Source organism: Vigna umbellata, chromosome 1 (genome assembly GCF_029865625.1).
Source record: "Vigna umbellata cultivar VRB3 chromosome 1, Vumbellata_1.0, whole genome shotgun sequence".
Classification (NCBI taxonomy): Eukaryota; Viridiplantae; Streptophyta; class Magnoliopsida; order Fabales; family Fabaceae; genus Vigna; species Vigna umbellata.
Genome location: NC_142165.1, coordinates 99127042 through 99152022, shown reverse-complemented (window position 1 = coordinate 99152022; position 24981 = coordinate 99127042). Strand labels below are relative to the sequence as shown.

At 34.0% G+C, this 24981-nt stretch overlaps 3 protein-coding genes across 24 annotated transcripts; all 3 read left to right on the top strand.

Moving 5' to 3' along the window:
* Positions 1-2712: 2712 nt before the first annotated feature.
* RBL12 (RHOMBOID-like protein 12) lies at positions 2713-11937 on the top strand. Its single transcript, XM_047304491.2, has 8 exons — positions 2713-3137; positions 3987-4107; positions 5427-5546; positions 9504-9614; positions 10041-10079; positions 10637-10741; positions 10846-10887; positions 11678-11937. The coding sequence occupies exons 1-8, from the start codon at positions 2776-2778 to the stop codon at positions 11765-11767; spliced, it is 990 nt and encodes a 329-aa protein (XP_047160447.1). The 5' UTR covers positions 2713-2775; the 3' UTR covers positions 11768-11937.
* Positions 11938-13034: 1097 nt separating this feature from the next.
* On the top strand, positions 13035-14480 carry LOC124830693 (Nucleic acid-binding, OB-fold-like protein). The gene is made up of 2 exons (XM_088105068.1): positions 13035-13636; positions 14162-14480. The coding sequence occupies exon 1, from the start codon at positions 13177-13179 to the stop codon at positions 13594-13596; it is 420 nt and encodes a 139-aa protein (XP_087961194.1). The 5' UTR covers positions 13035-13176; the 3' UTR covers positions 13597-13636; positions 14162-14480.
* Positions 14481-16098: 1618 nt separating this feature from the next.
* LOC124830691 (uncharacterized) lies at positions 16099-22904 on the top strand. 22 transcript variants are annotated; one of them, XR_015783833.1, is made up of 13 exons: positions 16099-16580; positions 16868-17017; positions 17260-17427; positions 17825-17977; positions 18121-18273; positions 18795-18959; positions 19068-19238; positions 20191-20374; positions 20486-20699; positions 21155-21425; positions 21676-21689; positions 21833-21887; positions 22510-22904. XR_015783833.1 is itself a non-coding variant. In XM_047304488.2 (12 exons), exons 1-11 carry the CDS (start codon positions 16391-16393, stop codon positions 21841-21843), a joined length of 1830 nt encoding a protein of 609 aa, XP_047160444.1. In that variant the 5' UTR covers positions 16099-16390; the 3' UTR covers positions 21844-21887; positions 22510-22904. The 22 variants fall into 22 exon arrangements, 10 of the variants coding, with proteins under 10 accessions (XP_047160444.1, XP_047160443.1, XP_087961192.1 ...); XR_015783832.1 differs by having other exon boundaries at positions 22504-22904; XR_015783830.1 differs by having other exon boundaries at positions 21586-21689.
* The last annotated feature ends 2077 nt before the right edge of the window (positions 22905-24981 follow it).

Genomic DNA, 24981 nt, shown 5'->3' with positions numbered 1-24981 from the left:
ATATAGAATCATATAACATAGTAAGTCCACATTTGAATAAAAGAGAACAATTAGATTAGACTGTAAATAAAGTTTTAAGCTTACAGTCATCCCAATTTGGATCCTAATTTAAAACTTAAATGTAATAGAGTAATTCGAACCGATGAAATAACTAAACCGTAATTAAAAATACAAGAAATACTAAGAGAACCCTAAGGAGACTAAGCAGCAACATCGTCTTCCTCCGAAGCCTGCTCTAGAGGCACCTCATCCATCCCTGTTCACATCCAAGTGGATGATCATTACAAAAGAAAGCATACCCAAGCAAACACAAACACACAAGCAAGGGTAAGCTAGATATAAAAAAATCATGTCATAGCAGTCACAGGCAATGTGCAAGCAAAGACAAATACATTACTCTACACACACATGACTTGTTGCACTTAAACTTGACTCATCCGGACTAGAATGATTGTCGAGCTATGGCGGATTATGCACTCGTGGTGACCTCTACTACTTTGCAAAGTCATTGCCATGGGTTTCACCCTACCACACTCATGAGGTTAGTCCATTATCACTCACCTTGGGTCATACTGGAAGCACCCAAGACTAGGACCTCCTGCTACTCCTCACCACATGGATCAATCATCTATACTTGAGAATGAAAGACCATTGGAGCGTCAGGAAAACCCCCAAGACTTAGCTACCATGCAAATCATTCTAAACATTACTAGGGCACCACCATGTATCCTTTCCTTGAAGATCATGGAATTACATCCAACACTATAGGGCACCACCATGTGACCTTCCTTTGAGATCCATGGAATTAGTCCATCAACCATACTAGTACAACGATATACTTTCAATTTGAAACCATACTTCAAGTCTTTGATAATTATAAAATCCATTACATATAATCTTTCACTTTTACATGGCATACAAACATAGATATCATACTAATTGTACTTCAAAAGACCACAAACAACTTAATAAGTCATCAAAAATCACATGAAACAATTCCATGTACATTAACAGACAATAACAGTCCAAGAATAACCACTAAACAACACAAAACCCCTTAAACTCATACTCAGACAAGGAAAACAACTTTGAAACCATCACCAACAGTTCCGGAAAGGTCCAAAACCCCTAAAACGACCTAGAAAACGTCCAAAAATGACATCCAAAGCCCCGAAAACCACCCAAAACTGTCCTGGATGATTTTCCGACGACAATAATCGATTATCATATGTGATAATCGATTTTTTGCGAGAGCTTTGAAGAAGATACAACTCTTTGACTAGAATAATCGATTATCAAGTGAGATAATCGATTATTCTTATCAATTTTTGACAGCAACGTGATTTTTCTGGTTTTAGTGCATCTTAGACATATTCAAATGAACCATTTAAAATCTGTAACACTAATATTGATATGAAACATGTTTATAGATGAAAGTAAAATATTGCATTGGTCATTTGGATAGGAATTAGATGTACTAAACCAACTCAATTTCCATCAAACTTAATAACTAGAGGACCCCAAACCCAATTCTAACACTTTGTACCTATTCTGACCAATTTGGTGACTCAAACAAGTCACAATCCACTTGCTAAGACTGCTCCAATAGCCTAATTATACCCAGAACCCCTAACTCTCAAATTCACTACTCACTTCCTCCAAAAGGACCTAAAACATTACGAATCACCAAGTTTTCTACCTAGCTAAAGTTACAACAGATTTCACACTCCAAAACACTTCTAACATGATCCAATACAGTAATTAAGTTCATCAAACTCACTATAAAGTAATCAATCACAGTTCCATCAATTACACCATTCAATTCAAATCATTCTATATACTTAAAATCCAAAGTACCGTATAAAACTGCACGACAGTCCGAAATTCAACATGCATTCATTTACAAAGCAGATTCAATGAATAAATTCAAAGAAAATTAATTAGCTCCTCTTACCTTGAAACTTCTTTGCTCAGCTCAAAGACCCGCAGCTACATTACCCCACACGCGAATAATCTAGATAGCATCCCACAACCCGCAATGTGGTGATCAAGAACAACTCTTAGAGCTAGAATGAACAGAGAAAAACGTAAAGGAGAGTACACTAGGCACATGCAACTTGCCCTAGGTCCCAAACAACGGAGAACAGTGAAAAGCTACTTACCCACTGAAGAATGAAAATCTATTCGGATGGTTGCGAAGGTCTCTATGCCGTGGTCACTTGAGCACTACCTAATCCAACATGCAACCACTAAATGTGAGGGAATGGTAGATAGAAGACAGAGAGAAATGAAAGAGCAAGCTTTTTAGAGAGAGAATGAGAAGATGAGATAATGAACTCAGATTTTGAAAGATTCCTTCCTAAGATCATAGTACCCTTAGTCTTATGGACCTGGCTGCCTCAACCTAAGGCCCAATTATCATATATTTTCAAGCCCTTACAAACATAAAGAAAAATTGAAAACCGGTCAACTAGGGTCAACATTAAAAAAAATAGAAGTAGTGTATGAAATCACCATTTCCATTTAAAAAACAATTACAAGTTGAATATACAAATGAAACTTCTATTAATAAAAATTTTAAAAAGTAAAAGTCATTTACAAAAACATTACTTCCATTAAAAATATTATATATACCCCTTCTCGATACGATGTAAAAGAAAATTTGCAAATTATTCATATAAATAAATTTATAAAATTTTAACCCCTTTTCCACTGAAGGTATGTTACATTGCATTGATCAATGCAATGGTTTTGAAGACGTTAACAGTTTGAAAAATGCAGAGTTTAGTTCGCAGAGTGGTGGTGGAACAGCACCCCCATGGTCACGCCAAATCTCATAGTATCTTCCACACCTTCTCCTCTATTCTCAAACCTTCACAACCCCATTTGCATCAACGCAACCACATTCCATCTTCCTTCCTCACTCACCAATCTCTTCACTTTCACTCATGTCGCTCATTTTCCTCCAAACTCCGCCCCTTTCTCTCCCGACCTATGATCTCGCGTTGCTTCGCCTTCAACTCTCTCCTCGGAGTGCGCGCCAGAAGCCTCTCACTAGATCACAGGTCAATTTTTCACTATTTTCGTCGGCACGACTTCAATTTCAACTACAATAGTGAATTCTCCCGGCGTTCCTGGTAATTATCGCTTCGTCTTTTCTTGTTCCAGTGGCCTGGGTTTAATTAGGTTTTTTTTTGTGTCATTTTCTTCTTATGTTTTCTGAAACAAAGTATATATTCCTTGCCTGATTGTACCGCAAGGTTGCATGCTCATTGGGGTCATCATACTGAGTTATTCTTTGATTAACTAGACGGTATACTGATGAATTGAGCATCACATTCTAGTTAAAATTAACTCTTATGCTTGAGCTTTTAAAAGTTAAGTTCAACCATCCTTCTAAATGGTTGGTTAACGAGTTACTTGATCTAGACGTGAAGAAACCAAAAAAATGAAGATATTTTATCATTGGAGAGATTCTACATGACACAATCTTAACTTCAAGGAAAGTTTCTTGTCAGTTTCTTTAACATCACTGTTTCTTATATAACAAACTATTTTTTTTCCCCTAAACTAAACATTTTCCAAGTAGAATATATTTTTTTGAAATCTCTTACTCATGGAGCAAGATTGTTTATGAATTTCTTAAAATTAATGTGGTACTATAAGAATCCCGGAAAGTAGTGCCGACCATAAAAAGTGGTTTAAAAAATTCTTGTAAGAAATCTCTCTATTAGAGAAAGAACTTTGAATTTAGCCAATGAAATGAATTTAATTCATTTTACCTTTTTATTGTCTTCTTCTCTATAAGTACTTGAGGCCCAAAACTGCATAACTTTTTAAACATTAATTTCATTTCGAGAACATGACATTTTTAGCATATAATTTAGAAAGGTCAGGGTGTCTAAACTGTAGTACACTTGTTTAGTCTGTTTGCAATTTTACATATAATATGGTCATTTCAGTAATAAATTTGATCCTGTTTGCAGGAGATCATGGCTCCGTGGGCTAACATCTAATGACGTGGTTTTGGGCTTGATTATAGCTAATGTTGGTATTTTTTTATTGTGGAGGATAGCAGATGAGAAGTTTATGATGAACAATTTTACCGTGAGTTTCTTGATTTACAACTTGATTTTGCCACTGGTAGAAATAATTTCCTGAGATTTGCTTTGGCTCACCTGTGTTGGTCAATCACTTGTTTCTTAGCCAACCTTCATCATAAGATGGTGCTATAGTGGCATAATATATCCACTAATGTCTTTGCAGCTTTATCAACGCAATTTTTTTTATCAAGGATAGAAAGGGAAAATCCTAGAGTTTTGAAGCTTTAATTAATTCCTGACAACCATTACATCCTCATTTTGAAGTCGAAGTTTATTTTTTAGAGATACTATGGGATGCTTGAAGCAAATTCACACCTGATGTATATATATTAGTATGTGTGAAGATTGATTCAGTAAGGTCTTGTTAAGGTTCCTAGACCGTTTAACTATGCTAGACCCTCCAACAAAAGATATGCAACTTCTAGCCTATGTGGTGGATAGTCTCACTAGAACTTCTGTCTGAAGAAGCTGCCTAAATTGACGTTTCAAATTAGTAGGAGGAAGTACTCTTCGTGTGTCTTCTCTCATTAGTTCAAGCATGTTTCACTAAAGTTAGTTATGGTTGTTATGTTGAATAAATTGGAACCTGTACCTACAATTATTGTTAACTGAGAGTTGTTGTCCAAGTATATTAACAAGAAACCGTGAGAGTTGAGCTAGAATTCACTGAGAGAAATTTCAAGTTGTAATCTCTATTCATAGCAGATTGTGTCGTTGATGTACATTGAAGTTTGTTAACACTTCAATTGAACCATGTTATTTTTGTGTAGATTCTTTCCTGTCATTCCTTAGTTTAAATTTTCGGATTCTCTGTTATTTGTGTATCATTTACGTGGTAAACACTTTTGGAATGAGTTTGATTTAAGCTGTTTCATGACAATATGGATTTTGTTAGCACATGCAAAAATATCTCATCATATCTTAGATTATCCTCTACGCATGATTATTTTCCTTATTTCCTTGTTTCCTTATTAGCTCTTTGAATTAGGTATTGCATTTCATCTTATCATAAATTGTTTCCCTAATTATAGGATTTTGATTAATATATACTATAAATAAAGATTAGTGAGTAGGTTTTACAAAATATAAATCACATTAGTATATTAATATAATTATGTGTTTCAATCCTTTTTGTCTTTCTCCGCCACTCTATACCTAAACCTTGGATAATTTCAAATGATATAATCAAACATCAAAGAGTGTTGCACTTTATCCGCTGTTGAATGATGGAATTGAGAAATGTATTGTTTCAACCTTCAATGTTATTGTCTGTATGGATTAAACACCATCTAGACTTCTAATTCAATTACTTCTTGTGAACAGATCTCTTTGGACAATATTAAGAGTGGACGTTTGCACACTTTGATTACCAATGCATTTAGTCACGTAGATACCTGGCATATAGTTTCCAATATGGTTGGACTCTACTTCTTTGGATTGAATGTAAGTGGCTACTTTTGTATCATTATTTTTCACTAGCTTTAGTCTTCATTTAATGCTTGTTTTTTTTTGTTTTTTTTTTTTAAATTCTATTGTCGTATTAATAGGTGTATCTCTTCCTTTTTGTTGCCAATATGTGTGTTAGGAGTTAAATTACTACTATATGTTAGAACTTGGAGTTAACCTTTGGATCAATAAGATTTGAAGCCATGATTTAAAAACAAGAAGGATATTATTCTCATTGAAAATACACAATAAATTGATTTAATTATTATTGGCAGATGTACTCTACTATATGGGCCTAGATCAATCTCTATTTAAATAATGTGCATTTTATATACTGGTGGAAACACTAACCACTAACGCAATAGCGTATTTGTGCACATTAGGTAAGATAACTGAAAATAGTTATCGTAACATAAAAGTAATTACCAAAACTGTAACATTTAAAAAATTTTAAACTTAAACAAAAAACCTTTACATGAACCAGAGAAAACTGACACCAATCTTCCTATTTTACGCTTTAGCTCCACTGTTTCCTAGCACCTACTCACCACTGACATCCCTCAAAGCTTACACTATTAAGGTGATCATTACAAAAGAGAAGACAAAACACACAAACAAACAACACAAAAGTAAGAGTAAGTTAATATTAAAAGAAACAAACACAGGATATCAAAATTCATCATACATAAAGTTCATACCAAATTAAACAAACATCCTAGGCATACGATGAACCATTACTGCTCTGGAGAGCCATTACTAATGGGTTTCACCCTACCATACTCACAAGGTTAGTCTGTACTACGTCTTAGGCCATACTCGAAGCACCTAGACTAAGACCTCCTGCTACTCTTATCACATGTATCACTTCTCTCTAATTGAGAATGAATAATCATTAGAGTGTCAGGATAACTCCTAAGACTGAGATCCCTACATTCATACCAACAACACTGTAATACAACCATTAAGAATTCTCCTTAGAACTCTTACAAACCTCTCATCCATCCAATCATATGTTCCAAACCATACCACAAATCATAAAATTAACCATCATACCATTTAAAACTATGCACATAAGAGAAAGGAAGTTAAAACAACCAATCAGACTCAAACCCACTCGCCCAGCGCTAGAAACAGAATTCCCAACGAGCACAGGCTCGCCCAACGAACCAAACCACTTGCCCAACGAGAATAGAGGCAGAGGGCTTCTCCATCCCAACGAGTTGATTCGCCTAGCCTCTTAAACTCACTACCAAAAACCCCAATAATTGTCCAGCGAGCAATATCCACTTGCCCAACGAGAGCCAAAACAGTGAGCTCCACAAGCCCAACGAACCCCTTTTGCTCGCTTAGCCACTCTGCATAATTTTGCAGCACCAAAGTCTGTAGAATTTGCATCCCTCAATCCCTCATGACCTATCCTAATCACTTTTACCAACTTCTACCACTTCTAGATAGAATTATAAGCTACAATTGACCTAACCAAAAGTGTATGAACCAAATTAAACTAGTTTTAAACTAAGTTTACAACAAGATTCCAACTCAAATTAACCAAAACCTCTCTTGAGAGACCATAATTCAGTTCTACAAGTTTTAGCTCATGACTAAACCACTTAGGGGTCTGAACAAGTCATAAATGACTCAAAGACAGACCTCAAATTCTCAAACATGCCTGAAACCTACCAAAACAAAATCTCATTCTCCAAAACCCCTAAATTAATTCTAAAAACCTTCCTAAACCATCCTATTGACTCATACTCATTTCCGTATCAGATTTTTAGCCACTCAAGCTACCAACAAGTCTCAATTGTCCCTACAACATGTCCTAGATTACAATTTCTCTCCTTAGACCCTTACTTCTAAAACTCACCTATCAAAACCTCCATTTTAACCCAAAACAAATGACCTATAACTCAATCTAACTCCTTTCTCTACAACATTACCACAAATATTACATCCCTGACTTCAAAATCACAACATTAATGACAATATTCAAGTCCAAACAAAAACATCAAAGTCCATAAACAATCATTCAACCAATTACATGCATCCAAACACACTTAATACTAAAAACCATCATTTCAGGTATAATAATCAACATACATTAATTCCACGTACAATTAACTATCAGTTCATGCTTCATAATACAAATTAAAGACAAACAAATTAGCTTCCCTTACCTTTTAGAAGACCAACTGCTCTAGAGAACCCTATTCCGCTCACACAGCTCAAGGAGCTCTATCTGTATCCACAGACAACAAAAATACAATCAGGGTATACTGTTAATATCACTGATCAATAGAGAGTCTTATAGAAAACTCGAACATTACATGCAAAATGAGCGGCCCACATGGAACAGAAGAAAGAAAGGACTAGAGAAAATGGGTCGAAACTTTACTTACTCAAACAGAGAAACTGATTGGTCTAAATTGAAGAACTCGTCGTCAAGATCAGTCCTACGGTCTCAGTTCTTCAATCAGATGAATAGAGAAGAACTCCTAGAGAGAAATCAGAAAATTCTAAAAAAGTGGTTTTTAGAGAGATAGTGTGTTTTAAAATAATGAAACTTGTTTATAACTGTTAGAAGTGGACTTTAAGCCTAACTCAACCCCACAAAACCGGCTTGTAGGGTGAGGTTTGCACCCACTTATAAACTATGAATTGGCCTTATCTCTAGTCGATGTGGGACTTCCAACAATAACAAATCCATTTATATTAAAACCTTTTAATATTAAAACAATCGAGTCTCACTATTTTTAAACCACTACTGTTTCTAAAACAATTTTCTAGGTCTTTACAAAAACAAGTGTAAAATTGTACTACAAAATGTATATATGAAAAACAGATATCAAAATTAGTTACAGAAATATAGAAATAGAAAACAATTATCTATAGAAGTAGTTACCAAAACAATAAAGGTAAATTGTACAATGAAATGTGTATACAAGAAGCAGGTATCAGAATTGGTATCCTTTTTATCTATTAGCATAGATAACAAATTCATTTGTTGTGCTTGAGACATAGGGGTTCCATCATTTGACTTTCTATCATTTATTCCTACATGATATCTTGAGCCTAGTTGAATTTGTACCCTCTTGGTAGACCCATTGCTTATCGATGCCATTTTTTCTTCAAATAGCATGTTTCTTTCCAATTTTTGGTATCCTTTCTTTGTTGTGCCTTCTTTTTCCAGCCATTTTTTGCCATTTTCCACTGCCACTATCCATTGTCGTCATCTCCAGCTTTCCAACCAATGACCCCACATTAGAATCTCCCTACCCAAATGACCATTGTGCTGCCAAAGTTGGTGACACCATAAGGCCTCATACTCGCCTAGAAGCAAGCAACTTTTTTCTTTTGCCCTCACTGAAAGCCACCTGTGGTGGGGCATTTGGCATCGTTTCAGCCAACCTCACTAGTGCCAAACTCATTTGTGATAACCAAGTTTTTCTTAATATTGCCTCAAATCCAATATTCCACGAGAGAACCAAACATATTGAAATAGATTGTTTCTTCATTCATGAAGAGATTGTATTTGGAAATACTACTACTTAGTTTGTTAACTCCAATGATTAGTTGGAAGATATCTTTACCAAATCACTTTGGGGTCCTAAAATTAATTATATTTGTAACAAAGTTTGGTGCATATGCTAGCCTGAGGGGAGTGCTAGATGTATTTTACCATATGGACCTAGGCCTCTATGTAATACAATGTACATTCTATATATAGTAGGCTTTTTCGTGCTTGAGACACACAGGGATTCCATCATGTAGCTCTATCATTTATTCCTACAATTGTTCTTATAGCATATAGCTTGGTTAGTTGGCTTGTTAAAAAAATCAGTTTAATTTAGATGCCATCACTTGGTTGATAAGCTTTTATCCTGCTTTTCTTCAATAAATACTGTGTTTTAAGCATCTATTACTCTTTAACCATTCCCATTGGGTTTTGGGCAGGTTGGAAGAAATTTTGGACCCGAATTTCTGCTGAAGCTGTATCTTTCAGGGGCAGTTGTTGGAGCTTTTTTTTACTTAATACACCAGGCCTTTAAAGCGCAAACATCAAAGGTCCCATGATTACAATTTGAATGCAATGCCTCTTGAGCTATTCTATTATTCTCTTTCCTTTTTCAGAGCAAATAAATCAACAAAAGAATTGATTTCTGCCTACTTCATAAACTACTTGAAATCACAACCTTTCCCAATATAATTTCTATATTTTACTTTCATTTTGATTTACGTACATGTAAGGTTGTAAGTTTTGAAACTCATGAAGTTAAAACTTTTCTTGAAATGTTTTGTGCATTTAATTTAGATCAAAATTCTATAAATGATTTTCCAATAAGTTGTTTTACTATATTATGCAATGGCAAATTGATAAACATATTTATGCCTAGGTGGTGATTACTAGCAAATAATTTCATCATATGAGCAAAAGTGAATACTTTATCTCTTATTGAATTTCAAAGTTTCTCTGCTTTCTGTTTGCAACAGGACTTGGCAGCTATGATTGCGACAAGGGAATTAGCATTGGTAAGCTTTTAGAAACTATATAATGGGTTCCTCTTCTTTAAGGAATATAGGACGTGCTTTGTGCTTAAAGACGTTTTTGGTTTGACTTACCAGCTATGTTTTCATCGAATTATGTTTTACCTTTTACTTTTAAACTTTGTTGATTTCTTGAAATAATTTCTATTCAGAATCCAATAAAGAGGATATTGCTACATGGGTGCTAAGTAAGACTGGGCAGAAAAATTCTCTGGTTACATTCAATGTAGTTAATGATTTCTTTCCATCTCGTGCTCTACCCTTTTTTTAGTACATTATGGCATTCATCAATGTGTACGAGAGTTGGCATTTCGTACCAGCATTGATCTACTTTGTGTGTCCATTGCTCTCAATTGCGTTCTCCCAGTTGAAGGAAATGTCATTTTTAATGTTCTCTTAAATCTTAAATTGTTCCTATCATTATAACTAGAATATCAAGTTATTTAAGTATAGACATAGAAAATTACTGTTTTTGTATAGCTTAAGACATTAGTTAAAATCATTGCCTGTGATTAATTGAACTAGAACTTGGCAATCGTTAGGGGGCAAGTGGAGCTGTGAATGCTATTATGCTACTTGACATATTTCTCTTTCCAAAAGCAACCCTCTACCTCGACTTCTTTATACCAGTTCCTGCGATCTTGCTGGTATGTTCTTCTCAACCTTTTATCATGTTAAGCCAAAATTGTGAAGTTTATGATGCAGATACTTACATATCCTTTTCTTGTCTTATGATTTCTTGTTAATTAAGGGCATCTTTTTTATTGGGAGAGATATGCTCAGGATACTAGAGGTATGGTGAACTCCAAGGCTTACTCTCGCTCATAATATTTTCGATCTTGAGTATTTTTGTTGTAGAGATGATCAAATGCTAGAGTTGTAACTAGTTCAATGACATCAGCATAATTTTTGCAGAATAAGTCACTAGGATTGGGTTGGTGCCTTAGTTGTAATGGCTTTGGGTAGTTTAGACGAGATTCACGGCTCTAAACTTATTGTCACTATTCTACTAAAAAGTACAATTTGTTTCAAGATTGAATAAGTGTTGTCCTGTCTATGGTAGACAAGTAGGTCTTTTTGTTACAATCTAGTTGCCTTAACATAATGGTTAATCACAAATAGCCAAGCCAATTAAGGTTTAGAAACAATGAAAAAATAGCCTTATACATATATATCATACAAATGATGTTTAACTCCTAATGCGATAGTTTTAAACTATGAATTGTCAAAACAACTTCATCATCAGTCACATGTTGGTCATTGGGTTGATCATAAACCTAATTCTTAGGAGTATTTACAATGAGATCCCGTGTGATGTACTCTCCTCACTGGTTTTCTTTGAGCACGTCCAAACCATTTTAATGAATTTTCTTTGATCATGGTTTCCCAAGAAGCTGCCATGTTAATATCATTTTTTAGTTTGTCCTTTCTTGTGTAACCACACATATTTTTTAACACTATCTAAAGCTGATACTTTAAAAACCCATTGCACATAAGTAATCACATGATATTATTTGAACTACAGTTGTCGTTTATCAATTATGGCAGAATACTAAAGAGTGTTGTTGATTGTCAAATTGCAGGGAGACAGTCGAGTATCAGGATCTGTTCATTTGGGGGGTGCTGTGGTTGCAGCCATAGCTTGGGCAGGTGTTCGGAAAGGAAGATTCTAAATCCCTTTTCAAAACTTGCAAAACTGTGTGTATCTTTCCTTTCAGGTTTACTACTTTTCTTTTCAGGTTTGAATGATATATTATTAATGTTAAACACTTTAGTCTTCTAAACTGAAAAAGAGAATGTTATCCCATTCATCATCATCCAAAGAAACATGTTTCCTCCTCAATATTTTTGCCTACGTTAGACATTTAAATTTACATTCTTTAACTAAAGTAGTTTTTAGGGTTATTCACGTAGTTGTTTCTCTTATATCAAGTTTTGAATTTGATTTTTTTTTTAAATGTTATCCTTACTTTTAATTCCAATTTGATTTCAAAATTAAATTTTGATATTATCATATTGATGGTATTTTATTTTCATTTTAGATGAGTTAAATAATCATCTTAATTAATTTAATTACAAACCAATTAATTTTGATATTTATTAACAAAAGTATCAAATAATTTGATTTTTAATTTTGTTCTCTCTTTAAATATGTTTAATGTAATATTGTAAAACATTGATTAGTCATTATTAAACAATACCGCTTTTCATTAATTGCAATTTAATTTTTTTAGAATTTAGTTAAATTTCAAAATTGTCAAAGGTGTCCAAAAATTGTCAATGGTTTTTCTTAAAACTATTTCTAGGTTAGAGTTTTGAATAGATGATTTATCAATAAATGTAAGGTTGTGTGACGAAGAAAAATGGGTTTTGGTCTACATTAAACTTTAAAAGTTTAATCCACTTTTAAGAGCTTTTGATCGGACTATTAGATTTTAAAATTTCAAATTCTAGAATTAAATATTAATTTTATATTTGGATTAGAATTGAAATAAAAGGAAATAAAATAAAAAACGTGTTATTTTAATTAATAGAAATAAAATGAAAGAAATGAAAAAAAAATCCTTTCAGTTCTTTAGATGAGTGAAAACGTAGAAAATAATAAATAAGCCCATAAAAAATATTCTCGTACTAATTAAAAATAATTTTTTACCCAACTATTTTTTCTTAACATAAGATTATTTATTATTTTTAATGATACTTTATCCTGAAAAAAAACTTATTTATAAGAGTATAAAATAAATTGTGCAAAAGTAAATAAACATTTACATATTTCACTCTTAGTAAAAAAAATATTGTAAATGTAAAAAAAAATAATTATGTTAGTTTTGATTGAATTTGGAAATACTCGTGTTAAAAAGAAAATTAAGAAATCAACCAAATAAAAAAAAAATAACAACAATGTTTTCCTATATTCCTTCGTGTTTGTTCCTGGCAAAGCCTAAACCTTATCCCTCCAAAACCCCAATTTTCCTCTGCACCAAGCAATTATCTTTCATCTTCCAACTTCAAATTCACTCTCACCTCCTTCTTCCTCTTCTCCTTCTTCTCTTCACTCTGCACCCTCTCTCAGAGCAGCGACATGTTCACTTCTTCAACCCCCACTTCCCTCCGCACCCCAATCCTTCATCACCCACTTCCCTCCTCACCCTTCCGTACCAACTTCTCCCCTCTCACCCTCCCACCTTTCCACCGCACCCTCTCCTTCCTTCCCCCTCCGCCGCTCCTCCCGGCGGTGCCCGCCATCTCGACCGCCGCGAAGGCGGACAAGTCCGGCGAGCAGAAGTGGGTCCACGAGGGCCTTATCATGGAGTCCCTCCCCAACGGCATGTTCCGTGTTCGCCTCGACAACGAGGACCTCATCCTTGGCTACATCTCCGGCAAAATCCGAAAAAATTACGTTCGAATCCTCCCCGGTGACAGGGTTAAGGTGGAGGTCAGCCGCTACGACTCCTCCAAAGGACGCATCGTTTATAGGCTTCGCTCCAGCACCCCCTCCTAATACACCCACAACCTGTTTCAAAAATTCACCAACACAACGAGTACGCATAGTCATTGCTGTATAAAAAAGTTGCAAAAAAGAAAATAATGATAATGCTTCGTTCTGTGATTTGCTGCTATTAATTTCGTTTTAGTTTCTTCTTTTGAGTCACTCTTGTCTTGTTGGTTGTCATTATAGTGGGCAGTATTTTCGATTCCCAATCCTTGATGCTGCGGGAAATTACAGAAAATTACAGACCAATGTGATAACATTGTGGAGGCCCCGAAAACACTGTCAGTGCCATAAGATATTGCGGTTCCAGACCCTTTTTTTTAACCTCCAGTGATATGTTTGTGGTGAAATTGGGTTTCTTTGCATTAATTGAAGCTTCTGTTTTAGTGTTTAAAACCGTAAAGGTTAATCATTTTAGTCTATATCATCGTTTTAGCTTCTGACTTGGAAAAGGTTCATTCGTTGTTACAAGATTTTCTGATAGGAGGCAATATGTAAAACTTTAAGTTAGTTTGTTAGCTACCCTTAGCTTCGTTTTCTGATTATGCTGCACTTCAATTCAAATCTTTATTAGGTGAATTAGTGAGAGGAGATTTCAGTAGTGTGCCTTGATAGAATGAAAAAGAAAAGGAAAAGGGATCTTTTGATGCAGAATTGCCTTGCCGAATGTGTAGCAGTACGGTGTACCTTTATGATAAACTTGAAAGGGTCAGTTTTTCTTCTACTGCCACCTTCGGTTTTTAATAAGTAGTACGATGTAAAAGAGGTTTTGCGAATTTATATTGACATAAAGAGGAAGAGCAGCTATGTGTGGTTTTCTTGAGAACTGAATATGTAAGTACCCTTATCCAATGATCTATATAAATCAGGAAGCATACAATTTATTATTGCTACGTGCATCAACTCTTTACCTTTTCCAATTTTGGCTCAGAAACATAAAAAACATGTGAATCATTCAGTGTATGCATTAAATTTCAACCTTTGAAGAAAACCAGCATGAAAAATATGTAACAGTTAATAAATTTAGAGCTTGCCAAGACAACCGATATTACCCAAACTGCACTTAGATACAGGCTAAATGAGCATAAGAGAATCTTCATCGAGTGCATAGTTCATAGTTCAGAGCTCTGACTTTTGAAACACGAGAATAAGAGAAACAGTGAGTTTGATAAGAATATATTTTCAGAGAAATGTTCATCATAAAAGTTGCTAAAATTACTGGTACATGAGAGTGTGGTTCGGCAGGTTTATATTCAGTAGAGTTGAAGTGAAGCTCAAGTCAAAATTAGTAAGCACCTATACAAAACAGAGTTGGCTTCTGTAGCACAAATTGCTATGTGGAAAACTCTGGTTTTAAAAGTGCAAGTCTGGTCTTTTTGAACTCATAGAAAAAGATTTTTGTTGGTATTTTATAAGAAAGCATAATTCTTTTAACAGGGAAGGGGACAATAATGAACAGAAACTAATAGGAAAAAATATTGAAGAAGGATGAAAACTTGTTTTATTAAATTAGAAAATATTACAATTTATAAAACTTTAAAAAAAATGCATTCCTTCAAACTAGGAAAATAATTACAATTAAAAAATAAAATAAAATAAAAACAGAATTAAAAAGTGGAAGAACATGTTTCCTTTAAGTATTTTTCTAACAATTTTATAACGAATGTTGTTCATTCTTTTATATCATTGTCCGCAGTGTATGTGCCAGACGTCACTTCCTTGACTGTAATTTCTAATATTGGATTGTTGAAAACTTAGCAGAAGGAAAAATCTTCAATCTTCAATTGGATAATAGGTAGACCTAACTCATTGATCATGGATAAAAACAGAAAGAAAAATAACAGAAAAGTTGAAAGATTATTTTTCTTTCTAAATAATAATAATACACTCCCACAGCAAGAATAAGAATCATTAGTCATCCTTATTGTAATTTCAAAATAATTATTACAAAAAATTAAACATTTTCATATATAATCTTTTGTAGTTAAATGATAATTAATGTATCCGGCTTTATTCTTTATAGTTAGCCAAATAGTATGAATTAACTAAAATGTATATAAGTTTTGAAAGAAAAACTATAAAAATTAACAAATTTATATTAAGAAAACAGACACATATTGTATTAATATAATTTCTTTTATAAAAGGTAGAAGTATAAAAACAATTTCAAAATCTAAATTAATAATAATAATTATTACCATTACTATTAAACGTATCAAAACATATATTGTTAAATTATTATCAAATCAAATATAATAATAAGTTCTTAATATCTTATCCATGATTCTCACGCAATTTAACCCTTTGGATTTTCTTAAACAAAACCTTTTCTTTATAAACTTATACCGAAACCTATATTTTAGAACTCTTTAACTGCATTTTCTATTTACTCATTATCATATATTAAAGAAAATTAAGGAAGAAAAAGGACGGCTACTTTTCGTGCCACGTTTCACAATGGAGATCCATCAGACGATAAAAAATTGTCCAAGTCTTACCCAAATACCCATCCGTCTTCAGATTCACCCCATCTCTCTAGTTATTTTTTTTACTGGCCTCGTACTTATCGGCCAAAACCACACTTTCTCTCTGATTTCTTTGATTTGACATTCTTTTTTCAAATTTTCCCCATTCGCAAGTATGTCATCTTCCTCTGTTTTGATTTTACCCTCGCCCTCACCCTCACCCCGTTTCTTCTTCCTCATATTTTCCAATTAAAAAAATCCGAAAAATCTCTCTTTTTTTTTTAAATTATATTTTATCGGGCTGGGGAGAAAAAATTGATTTCTCTGTATTGTCGAAAATGAGGTGGGAAAAGGTTGAGGGGAAGGCGATGGGCACAGAGGGTGGTGGAGGTGGAAGTGAGGTGTATGGGCCAGGGAAAAGGTGGGGTCACACCTGCAACGCCGTCAAAGGTGGGAGACTTGTCTATGTCTTCGGTGGATACGGCAAAGATAACTGTCAGACCAACCAAGTTCATGTCTTTGACACTGGTAACTGCCCCCACTCTTTTATTTAATTCTTCTTCTTCATGTCCCGATGCCATGATGTTTTTCTTGTTGGAATATGTTTTTTCGTTTTCATTTGATAGGTTGTGTGCAACTGAAAAATGGATACTTGTTTTGTATTCGATGTTGATATAGAGTGTATTATTTTATGTTATACTTTTCAGTTTTTTTTTATGCGTTTGTTGTTGTTCTAGGGCTCTCTCTGGCCGGCAAGATAATGTGAAAATAGTCTTGTATTGTTTATTTTCTGATTCCTCATTTGTGATTTGCAGTTAAGCAGACTTGGAGCCAACCCATTGTGAAAGGCTCCCCACCTACTCCTAGAGACAGCCACACTTGCACAGCCATTGGTGATAATCTGTTTGTGTTTGGGGGTACGGATGGGATGAACCCTCTCAAGGATTTGCACATATTGGACACTTGTGAGTCTTCTTTCTCATATCTAAATCATCCACCCATCTTTGTCTTCAAAAGCCATAATGTATGTTCTTTAGCTCAAGTTGAAACAATGGTCTATGTGTAATTAAGCCTGGAAAGACGTGGTCCCGGACCTTTGATGGATAATGACATTGAAATCTACTGTTTAAGTTAAATTCTGAGAATGTCATGCAGATATGTATTTATCTATTTACTATTTCACTCACTGAGGTTAAATCATTGTTAGCATTGCATACATGGGTTTCTCCCACCATAAGAGGAGAAGGGCCACCAGCACGTGAGGGTCATAGTGCAGCAGTTGTTGGAAAACGCCTATTCATCTTTGGTGGTTGTGGAAAATCTGCAGATAGTAATAATGAGGTCTACTACAATGATCTTTACATACTAAATACAGGTGACTTTCTCATATCATAATGCCGGTTATGGGACAAGTTAGTTCTTACATGATTTATTCCTCTTGATATTTAAATGAGACCTCGGTGAAAGTGTTAAAATTGCCTAGTGTTTCCAAGTTTGTTGATATTTTTTTTTGAAAAAACATGTCTGAACTTGGCACAATTGTATATTTCCTGCCTTGCTTTTGGAGGCTTGTCTTGATATCAGTTGAGAATGAAATGAGACAGCTCTTGTTTGACACCTCATAGAGAAGTAGGGGTTCCGACTGTGGAGCTTTTGATCATTTTGGTTGGTTTTCCATATATTTTCCTTCCCGTTTGCATTTGTATTGAAAATTCGTCTGTTACTTTTTGATTAATGACTACATATTAGTTATGCTGATAATTCCTTTGTAGAGACGTTTGTCTGGAAGTGTGCTACTACATCAGGCACTCCACCATCTCCTCGTGATAGCCACTCTTGTTCATCTTGGAAAAATAAAATTATTGTAATAGGAGGTGAAGATGGACATGATTATTACTTGTCCGATGTCCATATCCTTGATACTGGTATCGATCTGTTCCATCTTTTTCTTTCAATTTTACTGAATTGTAGTATCTGTATTACAAATATAAATGTACAATTAAGCGTGCAAATAAAGGATTTTTATTCAGAATATAATGATTTTCTTTGAAATGCCTGTAATTATTAGATACTTTAATCTGGAGAGAGCTGAGTACATCAGGCCAATTGTTGCCTCCTCGAGCTGGTCATTCAACTGTTTCTTTTGGCAAGAACTTGTTCATTTTTGGGGGATTTACAGATGCACAAAATCTCTATAATGACCTTTATATGCTTGATATTGGTATGTTCTTTATAGCCTATACAAAATTTTTTTTTTCAATTTTAAGATTTTGTATGTGTTGTACTGTGGTTTAACTCTTTAATTAAATAGAACCTTACTGTGAAGGCCATTGCTGTGACTTTTATAATTCTTACCTATTAAGTTGAGAATTTAGTCGTGATGGAGCAGCACTTCAAGTGACAGGTTGTTAACAAACTTATTTCTGCACATTTCGTAGGTGCAAAAAGCTTTCCACATTTCTTCAGAAAATATTCAACCATTTAGATGATGAGTGGTTGCGTTTGTCATTTTAGCTTATAAATTAATGTTGGGTCTTGCTCCAACTTTTCCCAAATTACTGTTTCAGTGACAATTATGTTATATATATATATGGTAATTTCTCAATTTTTAGAAAGACTTGTACTTAATTAATTAAGCAATTCCTATTTTCTGTTCTGAAATTACATGATTGTTTGTCTTTTTGATCAATGTTGATTAAGTTGGGATTCCTCATATAAACTTTCATTTCTTATTAACCATAGACACCGGCGCTTGGACAAATATTACATCTTCAACAAATGGTCCGTCTGCTAGATTTTCAGTGGCTGGTGACTGTTTAGACCCTTTTAAGGGGGGTGTTCTTGTGTTCATAGGTGGTTGTAATAAAAGTCTTGAGGCCCTGGATGATATGTATTACCTATATACAGGTTCAACAAAGTGTCATTTTTTGCCAGTATTAAATTTTATGACATAACCTTTGGTTCTGGTATTTCTATAGTATCTCTAACTAATTGTGATATATATCTTATTTTTAGGGATTGCTCGGGAAAGTGAACAGAGACCAGAGAAGTTATCTTTAAGGAAGCAATTGAAATTGAAGTGCCAAGAACAAAATCCCAATCCTAGCCAAAATCAAGTTCTAGCAAGATATGGTGTTGGTTCTGATATGGGCCAGATCATGTCAGTGTTGAACTATAGCCAGCAAAGTAAGAATTTTTGTTGTCTTTATACAAATTTCTGATTCATGGATAGTAAATTCTCATTTTTCTCTTAGAGTCCATTTGGTTGAGAGAAAAGAAAAAGAGTGGATGGAAATGAAATAAAGTGAGTGCAAACATGTTAGAATTAAAGTGAAAATTAAAGGTGTTTGGTTAAAAGTAGTGAACAATAAGGAAAAAGATAGAAAGATAAAGGAAAATTGGTGAGAAATAAATGTGAAATCAGTGCGTTCCACTATATTTCCGTTCAACCAAACAACCAATATTATTTTCACTCTTTCCATCTATTTCCATGCTATCTAACTGGGCAATAAAACCCTGTGGCTTTAAACTAAGATATATGGATAGATATAACCATGCCATACTGTACGTTTATAAGATGTTGATATGCATATTATATGGCTGGTTTCCTTTGCCTGAGTAGGATATACGATATATGGATAAATGGATTTGTTTTATTTTGTGCATATTATCACACCCATTTTCTACATTTTTTTAAAAATATATCATATGTACCCCTATCTGTATCTACCCACACAACTTTTAAACTTTTATCCTATCAATCTTAGTATGTGGGAGTGGGATTCAAAAAGTTCTTCAACGTTCTATTGGGGCTCACAGTTAAATATTAGTGTAGTTTGGCTAATTAAATTTAAGGCAGCAGGAATTGGTATTCCTCGTTGGACTCTCCGTGACATTCAATTAGTTAAGTTTCTGTTTGTGAAGATCTAGTTCTTGCATCTACTATGTATCAATCTCAGATATGGATTGTAGTTATGGCAATTAATAAGTCAGTGATGAATAAAAGAATGATTCCTTGAATAGTTTTTTATTTCCGATATTTATGAGCGAGGAGCACAAAAAAATTAAAATGATAATGACTATTTATATTTTATAGTACCACTCAGGGACAATTAAATATCCACTATCATAAATGCAGGTAGGCTAAATATCCCAGTAAACCAATCCCTACCTCCTGGAAAGAAAATGTTTGAAGCCAAGGTCACTGAAAACATCTCAGAAGGATATACTATTGAAACTGTTATTGATGGAAAGCCTCTTCGTGGAATACTGTTTTTAAACAAGCCAAATTCTCTGTACTCTTCTGCCCATACTCCCAGTAGGTATGTTTTCTAGAGTTCTTCCCCTCCCCAGTCTCTTTCACTTTCAATATGTTGCTAAATTAAGTTCCTTTTTTATATAAGTTTATTTAAACTTATGCTTATATCACAAAGCAGGAAAAGGACTCTTAGTGAGATTGATAGTGTTGTCTTGAATGGTATACACTCTAACCAATTAAAGACTCCTAAAGTACTCAAGCAAAATCAAATGGAAAACCAAGAAGCATTTTGTGGAGACAGTTCAGAATCTCATGAACACCGCACTGAATCCATTGCAGTGGTAATGTCAAGTAACCCAGTGACTGCCGATGCTTCTGATACCCATAAGGTGAAGTTGTTCTCTCTACTTCTGTTGTTTAGAATTATAGAGAAAGGCCCGAGTAATGATTCCTATATTTTTTCTCTAATTACACCTGTCAGAGATTGGCAATAGAATTCTCAGAAAAAACTGTTGTTGATGCAATTCATTTGATATATAAGTGGGACATCTGTACAATGATGATTTTTTCCTTGCCAATTTTCCACTGGTTAAAATATGTTCAATTTTATATATAATGTAAACTTTCCAGTGATAAACTGTTGTCAGTTTCGTAGTAATAGTTCGTTTGCTTAGATCCAATTGTGTACATGTTTGAAAGATCACCATCTTGTGTTGGGAAATGAGAAAATGAGTCTCATCAGATGATTTGATGTCAATCAAATAACTTTGTATCCTTGGAAACATTGGGGTGATATTTTTATAAAGTTTATTTTATATATAGTTATATCCATTACTATCTGCAGGTTTCTGCCAACCAAGAACCAGAAGCTGCTGCTTTGAATCAAAATGATGAAAAACATGAAACACCCATATCCTTAAGTGAAAACTTGAAAAAAGATGGTGCAAATGATGTGATATGTTCCAGAGATGAGGTGCAAACAAATGATCAAACAAATGTGCCAATTTCCAACTTTGAACTTACAAGACATGATACAAAATTTGATGCTCCAAATTACAACACTGAATTTCAGAAACCTGCTGCATCTGAGAGTGTTTTGTGCCTGTCAAATCAAGGTATGGAGTACTTTGTCCACTTAGTCTTTTTCATTAAATCACTTTTGTTTTGGGGGGTTAAATCATTAAGCTACTATTCCAAAAATTAAACTGTTAGATCTAACATACCATCTCATGCTACATGCCTGTCTGGGCCCAATTGTATTGGACTGATGGGAAGGGTTGAACATTTGCTTACATAATCAAAGGCTTTAAAGACTTGACCAACTCATGAACCAACTATCACTGAATCATAAGTTGTTACGTGAAGGCATATTTTCAGAGGTAGGGTTTCAAACTGGCTTGGATAGGGAACAAACATTTCCAGCTTGAATCCGGAGACCCCTGAGGGTCTGTTTTTACTTTAGCAAAGAAGGAAGTGTGTGGATTTGTGCTAATCGTGAGCATTTGGAACTGGTGATTTGCAGTGATTTCGTAAGAATGTTTAGTGGGCTTCACGGTCTAAATCATCATGTTATTTTGGTGAGTTGACTTGTGGTGAGTTGTCGAAGATGCAACACAATTTTGAAGAGTTTTTGTATGTATTATTTATTGATTATGGGATTATGGGCCCACCATAATCGACTGAGTGTTTTTTTTTTCTAATAATAAAAATAATAAAGAAATCATTAGTAACAGATAAAATCATATTACTTTCAATTCATTCTACCCCCTCTTTGGCATAAGGAGATATTATTTTGATGGTGGATGCATTTCTCTTTTTTTCACATGTGTTTTTGTATTACATAAATCCTGGAAACTCGGATTAAATATTCCATTGCGGTATGGAACGTGCCCATTTCCCTGAAAAAAATGCTCTTTTTGGTAGACTAGATGTTGATCGTGCATTTAAGGTATGTGTTGTATTGATATGCAACCACAAGTTTATCTATATTATTTTTGAGTTAAGATTTCAAAATAATTAATGTTAAAAGGGGGTATTATGTTGAGAAGGTAAGTATTATTTAAGAATACGCTAAAAAAGAATAGATTTCTGTTACCGAGGATTTTCTATTTTATTTTGATGTTATTTCTTTTTTCTTGTCAATGTTTATGCACCCTAATTCTTCAGTAAGATTAATTTTTCAATGACTGTTAGGTGCAGTGGTGGATTCCACAACTCCAACAACAGAATGCAGCGAAGCAGCGACATTAATTTGAACACATAAGATAATGGCTGGTGATAATTTTGTTTGCTAGGGATTTGTACATTCCTCTTCTCAAGGTGATCGTAGAGGTCAATATAACTGACTGGTGAAATAGGCTAACATGTTCCACTGGTGCTCATTGCCATCCTTTGGTCTGAACTTTTAATTGAACAAACCTTTATTACTTTTAGGTTTAGGTAGTCATAGAAGCAGTTCTATTTTACTGAGTTTCGTCATGCCTGCCTTCATTTATTGCATGGAAAGAAAATTTTGTTTCATTGGTGCCTGGGCATCAATATTATTTCCAAATGCAGCTTTACCTATTAAATTGCAAATCTCGAGAGTTACTCTATTGTTCTTTCTTCATCTTGTAGGACTCTTTCTTTTATCATATTTTTCTGAAGTTGAATTGAGACATTCGTGTCTCTGAGGTGTAATAAGCACCGTTATTTGTTGCTAATCTGGCGCCCTGTCCTTGTTGACCAAGTTTACTGCACTGAAGCAGCAAGTGGCATAGATGAGGATTTTCTGGGTAGATTAAAAGTGGGAAAACAGAAAACAGAATTCAGTGTGAAATTGGAAAGAAAAGGATGAATTATCTTGATGCTCAGTTTTAGCAAAATTCCAACCACACCATTATCCTTAAAAGAATGTTCATGAACATTTATCTACTTCATTAATAATTCCTCTCTTCCTATAACGTTTTATATTTTATTTTACCTAATTTTTTATTTATTTATACTTTGAAGGTCTCAAGTATAATTGTGGTGTCCACAAGTATTTGCTTTCTTTCCTTAAAGCTTGGGCCATGAATGGAAGGATGCTTCTTAGTGTTTGAGTCATAGCGTCTACCATACAAATTTCTATTTGTATATGCTTGCAACAATTGCAAAACATACCTTTCCTGTGCCCACATATTTGATCTGTTTTCATTGTTCAAGCAGCAACATGATGATCCAACAAGTAAATAAAAATCACGAGAAATCCCATATTAGAAGTGACACCGTACAGATCTCTCTGGCTTCTTCTACCAATCCTATTCACTAACTAAAAGCACACAATTAGACGGTGATTTTCTGTCTAATTTCTTGAACTTGACATGTGATACTAATTCAGAACTAATTTGCACCTCACATTTCAATAACCATATTGGGTTTCATCTAAATTTTGTTGACTATTATCAATGGATATTTACTTCAATATTATAAGATCTGTCATTAAATAATGGCGGACTTCACCCGTGACAAGGCAAGCATGTTATAATTGTTTCCCTGGTTGAAGTGGGTGTGTAGAGTGTAGAGATGAGTATTGGTGGAGCAAGGTCTTATAAGAAAGTTAATAAATGTTTGGTGGAAGATGGGGTCGAGATGATTATGATAGGTTAGCTGGTGTTTATGGACGTGGGGTTGGATTCATCTGCTCTCTCTTTATTTTTCTGTCACCATATTTACAATCACCGTCACTTTCAATTTCTCGACCCTACTCAATCAACTAGCACCGCAGATAAATCAATGCAATCTCTGTGATCATCTTATTGCCTGCGTGCACATACCATTAACTCATTCAATGTCTTTGGAAATGCGATCAACTTGTACAATCAAGTCAAATCAACAAAACTCGCTTAAATTATAGATGAACACATCTTTTCTTACTATCAAAACTATTCTTTTTTTACTACTTTTCCCAATTATCCCTCATTGTTCACCTTATTTGGTCACATAAAACCCATTTATTGTGAGACTAAAGGACGATAATTAATGTAAAGTCAAGGCTATAATTAATACAATTGGTCAAACCAACTCTTAAATTGACACGAAACACACAAAAATGTCCAGCATTCTACTCTGGTGTTTTTTTTCTTACTTTCTACCATAAAAGCTTCCTAACCACTGCATAAGTCATCACACCTATTTCATTGCAACTACAATATCAACCTGCATAAGTAAACCTTGTGACTTTCTACCATATTGTTACTTCTAAGCAATGGTGACCTCCACCATGTTTTACACTGGAGAATGTTTTACACTGGAGAAAGTTTATAAAGGTAAAAAATATTATAGAGAGGAAAAAGAGAGTGAAAATTAATGAATTAGTAAAAATATACAGTGAAGAAGAAACTGAAACTTATAAGGAGGATTTTGAAATAAAAGATGGAGAAAAAAGTACAGGTAAAGTTAATTTTCTCCTTTATATGAAATTAACATAGAGCAAGTTCGGTCTAAATATAAAGTATAATTAATTTTCAAAATAGTGAGAACTATTTTAATACTAAAAGATACTTAAAAGTATATATGTTCAAGATCTCATCTTAATTAATTATAATATTAATTTACAGTATATAAAAATATGTAAATTTTATTTTATAAATCAATTTTATATAATTAAATTAAATTTAAAAATGATTTTAACATCAAAGTTATTTAGAATTA

Coding starts and splice junctions, on each gene's coding strand:
- RBL12 (XM_047304491.2), top strand. CDS start 2,776: ATGCAGAGTTTAGTTCGCAGAGTGGTGGTGGAACAGCACCCCCATGGT. Junction 4,108..5,426: donor TTATGATGAACAATTTTACC/GTGAGTTTCTTG, acceptor TCTTGTGAACAG/ATCTCTTTGGACAATATTAA. Junction 10,080..10,636: donor CGACAAGGGAATTAGCATTG/GTAAGCTTTTAG, acceptor GGCAATCGTTAG/GGGGCAAGTGGAGCTGTGAA.
- LOC124830693 (XM_088105068.1), top strand. CDS start 13,177: ATGTTCACTTCTTCAACCCCCACTTCCCTCCGCACCCCAATCCTTCAT.
- LOC124830691 (XM_047304479.2), top strand. CDS start 16,391: ATGAGGTGGGAAAAGGTTGAGGGGAAGGCGATGGGCACAGAGGGTGGT. Junction 18,274..18,794: donor CCTTTATATGCTTGATATTG/GTATGTTCTTTA, acceptor TATTAACCATAG/ACACCGGCGCTTGGACAAAT. Junction 20,700..21,154: donor ATGCTTCTGATACCCATAAG/GTGAAGTTGTTC, acceptor TACTATCTGCAG/GTTTCTGCCAACCAAGAACC.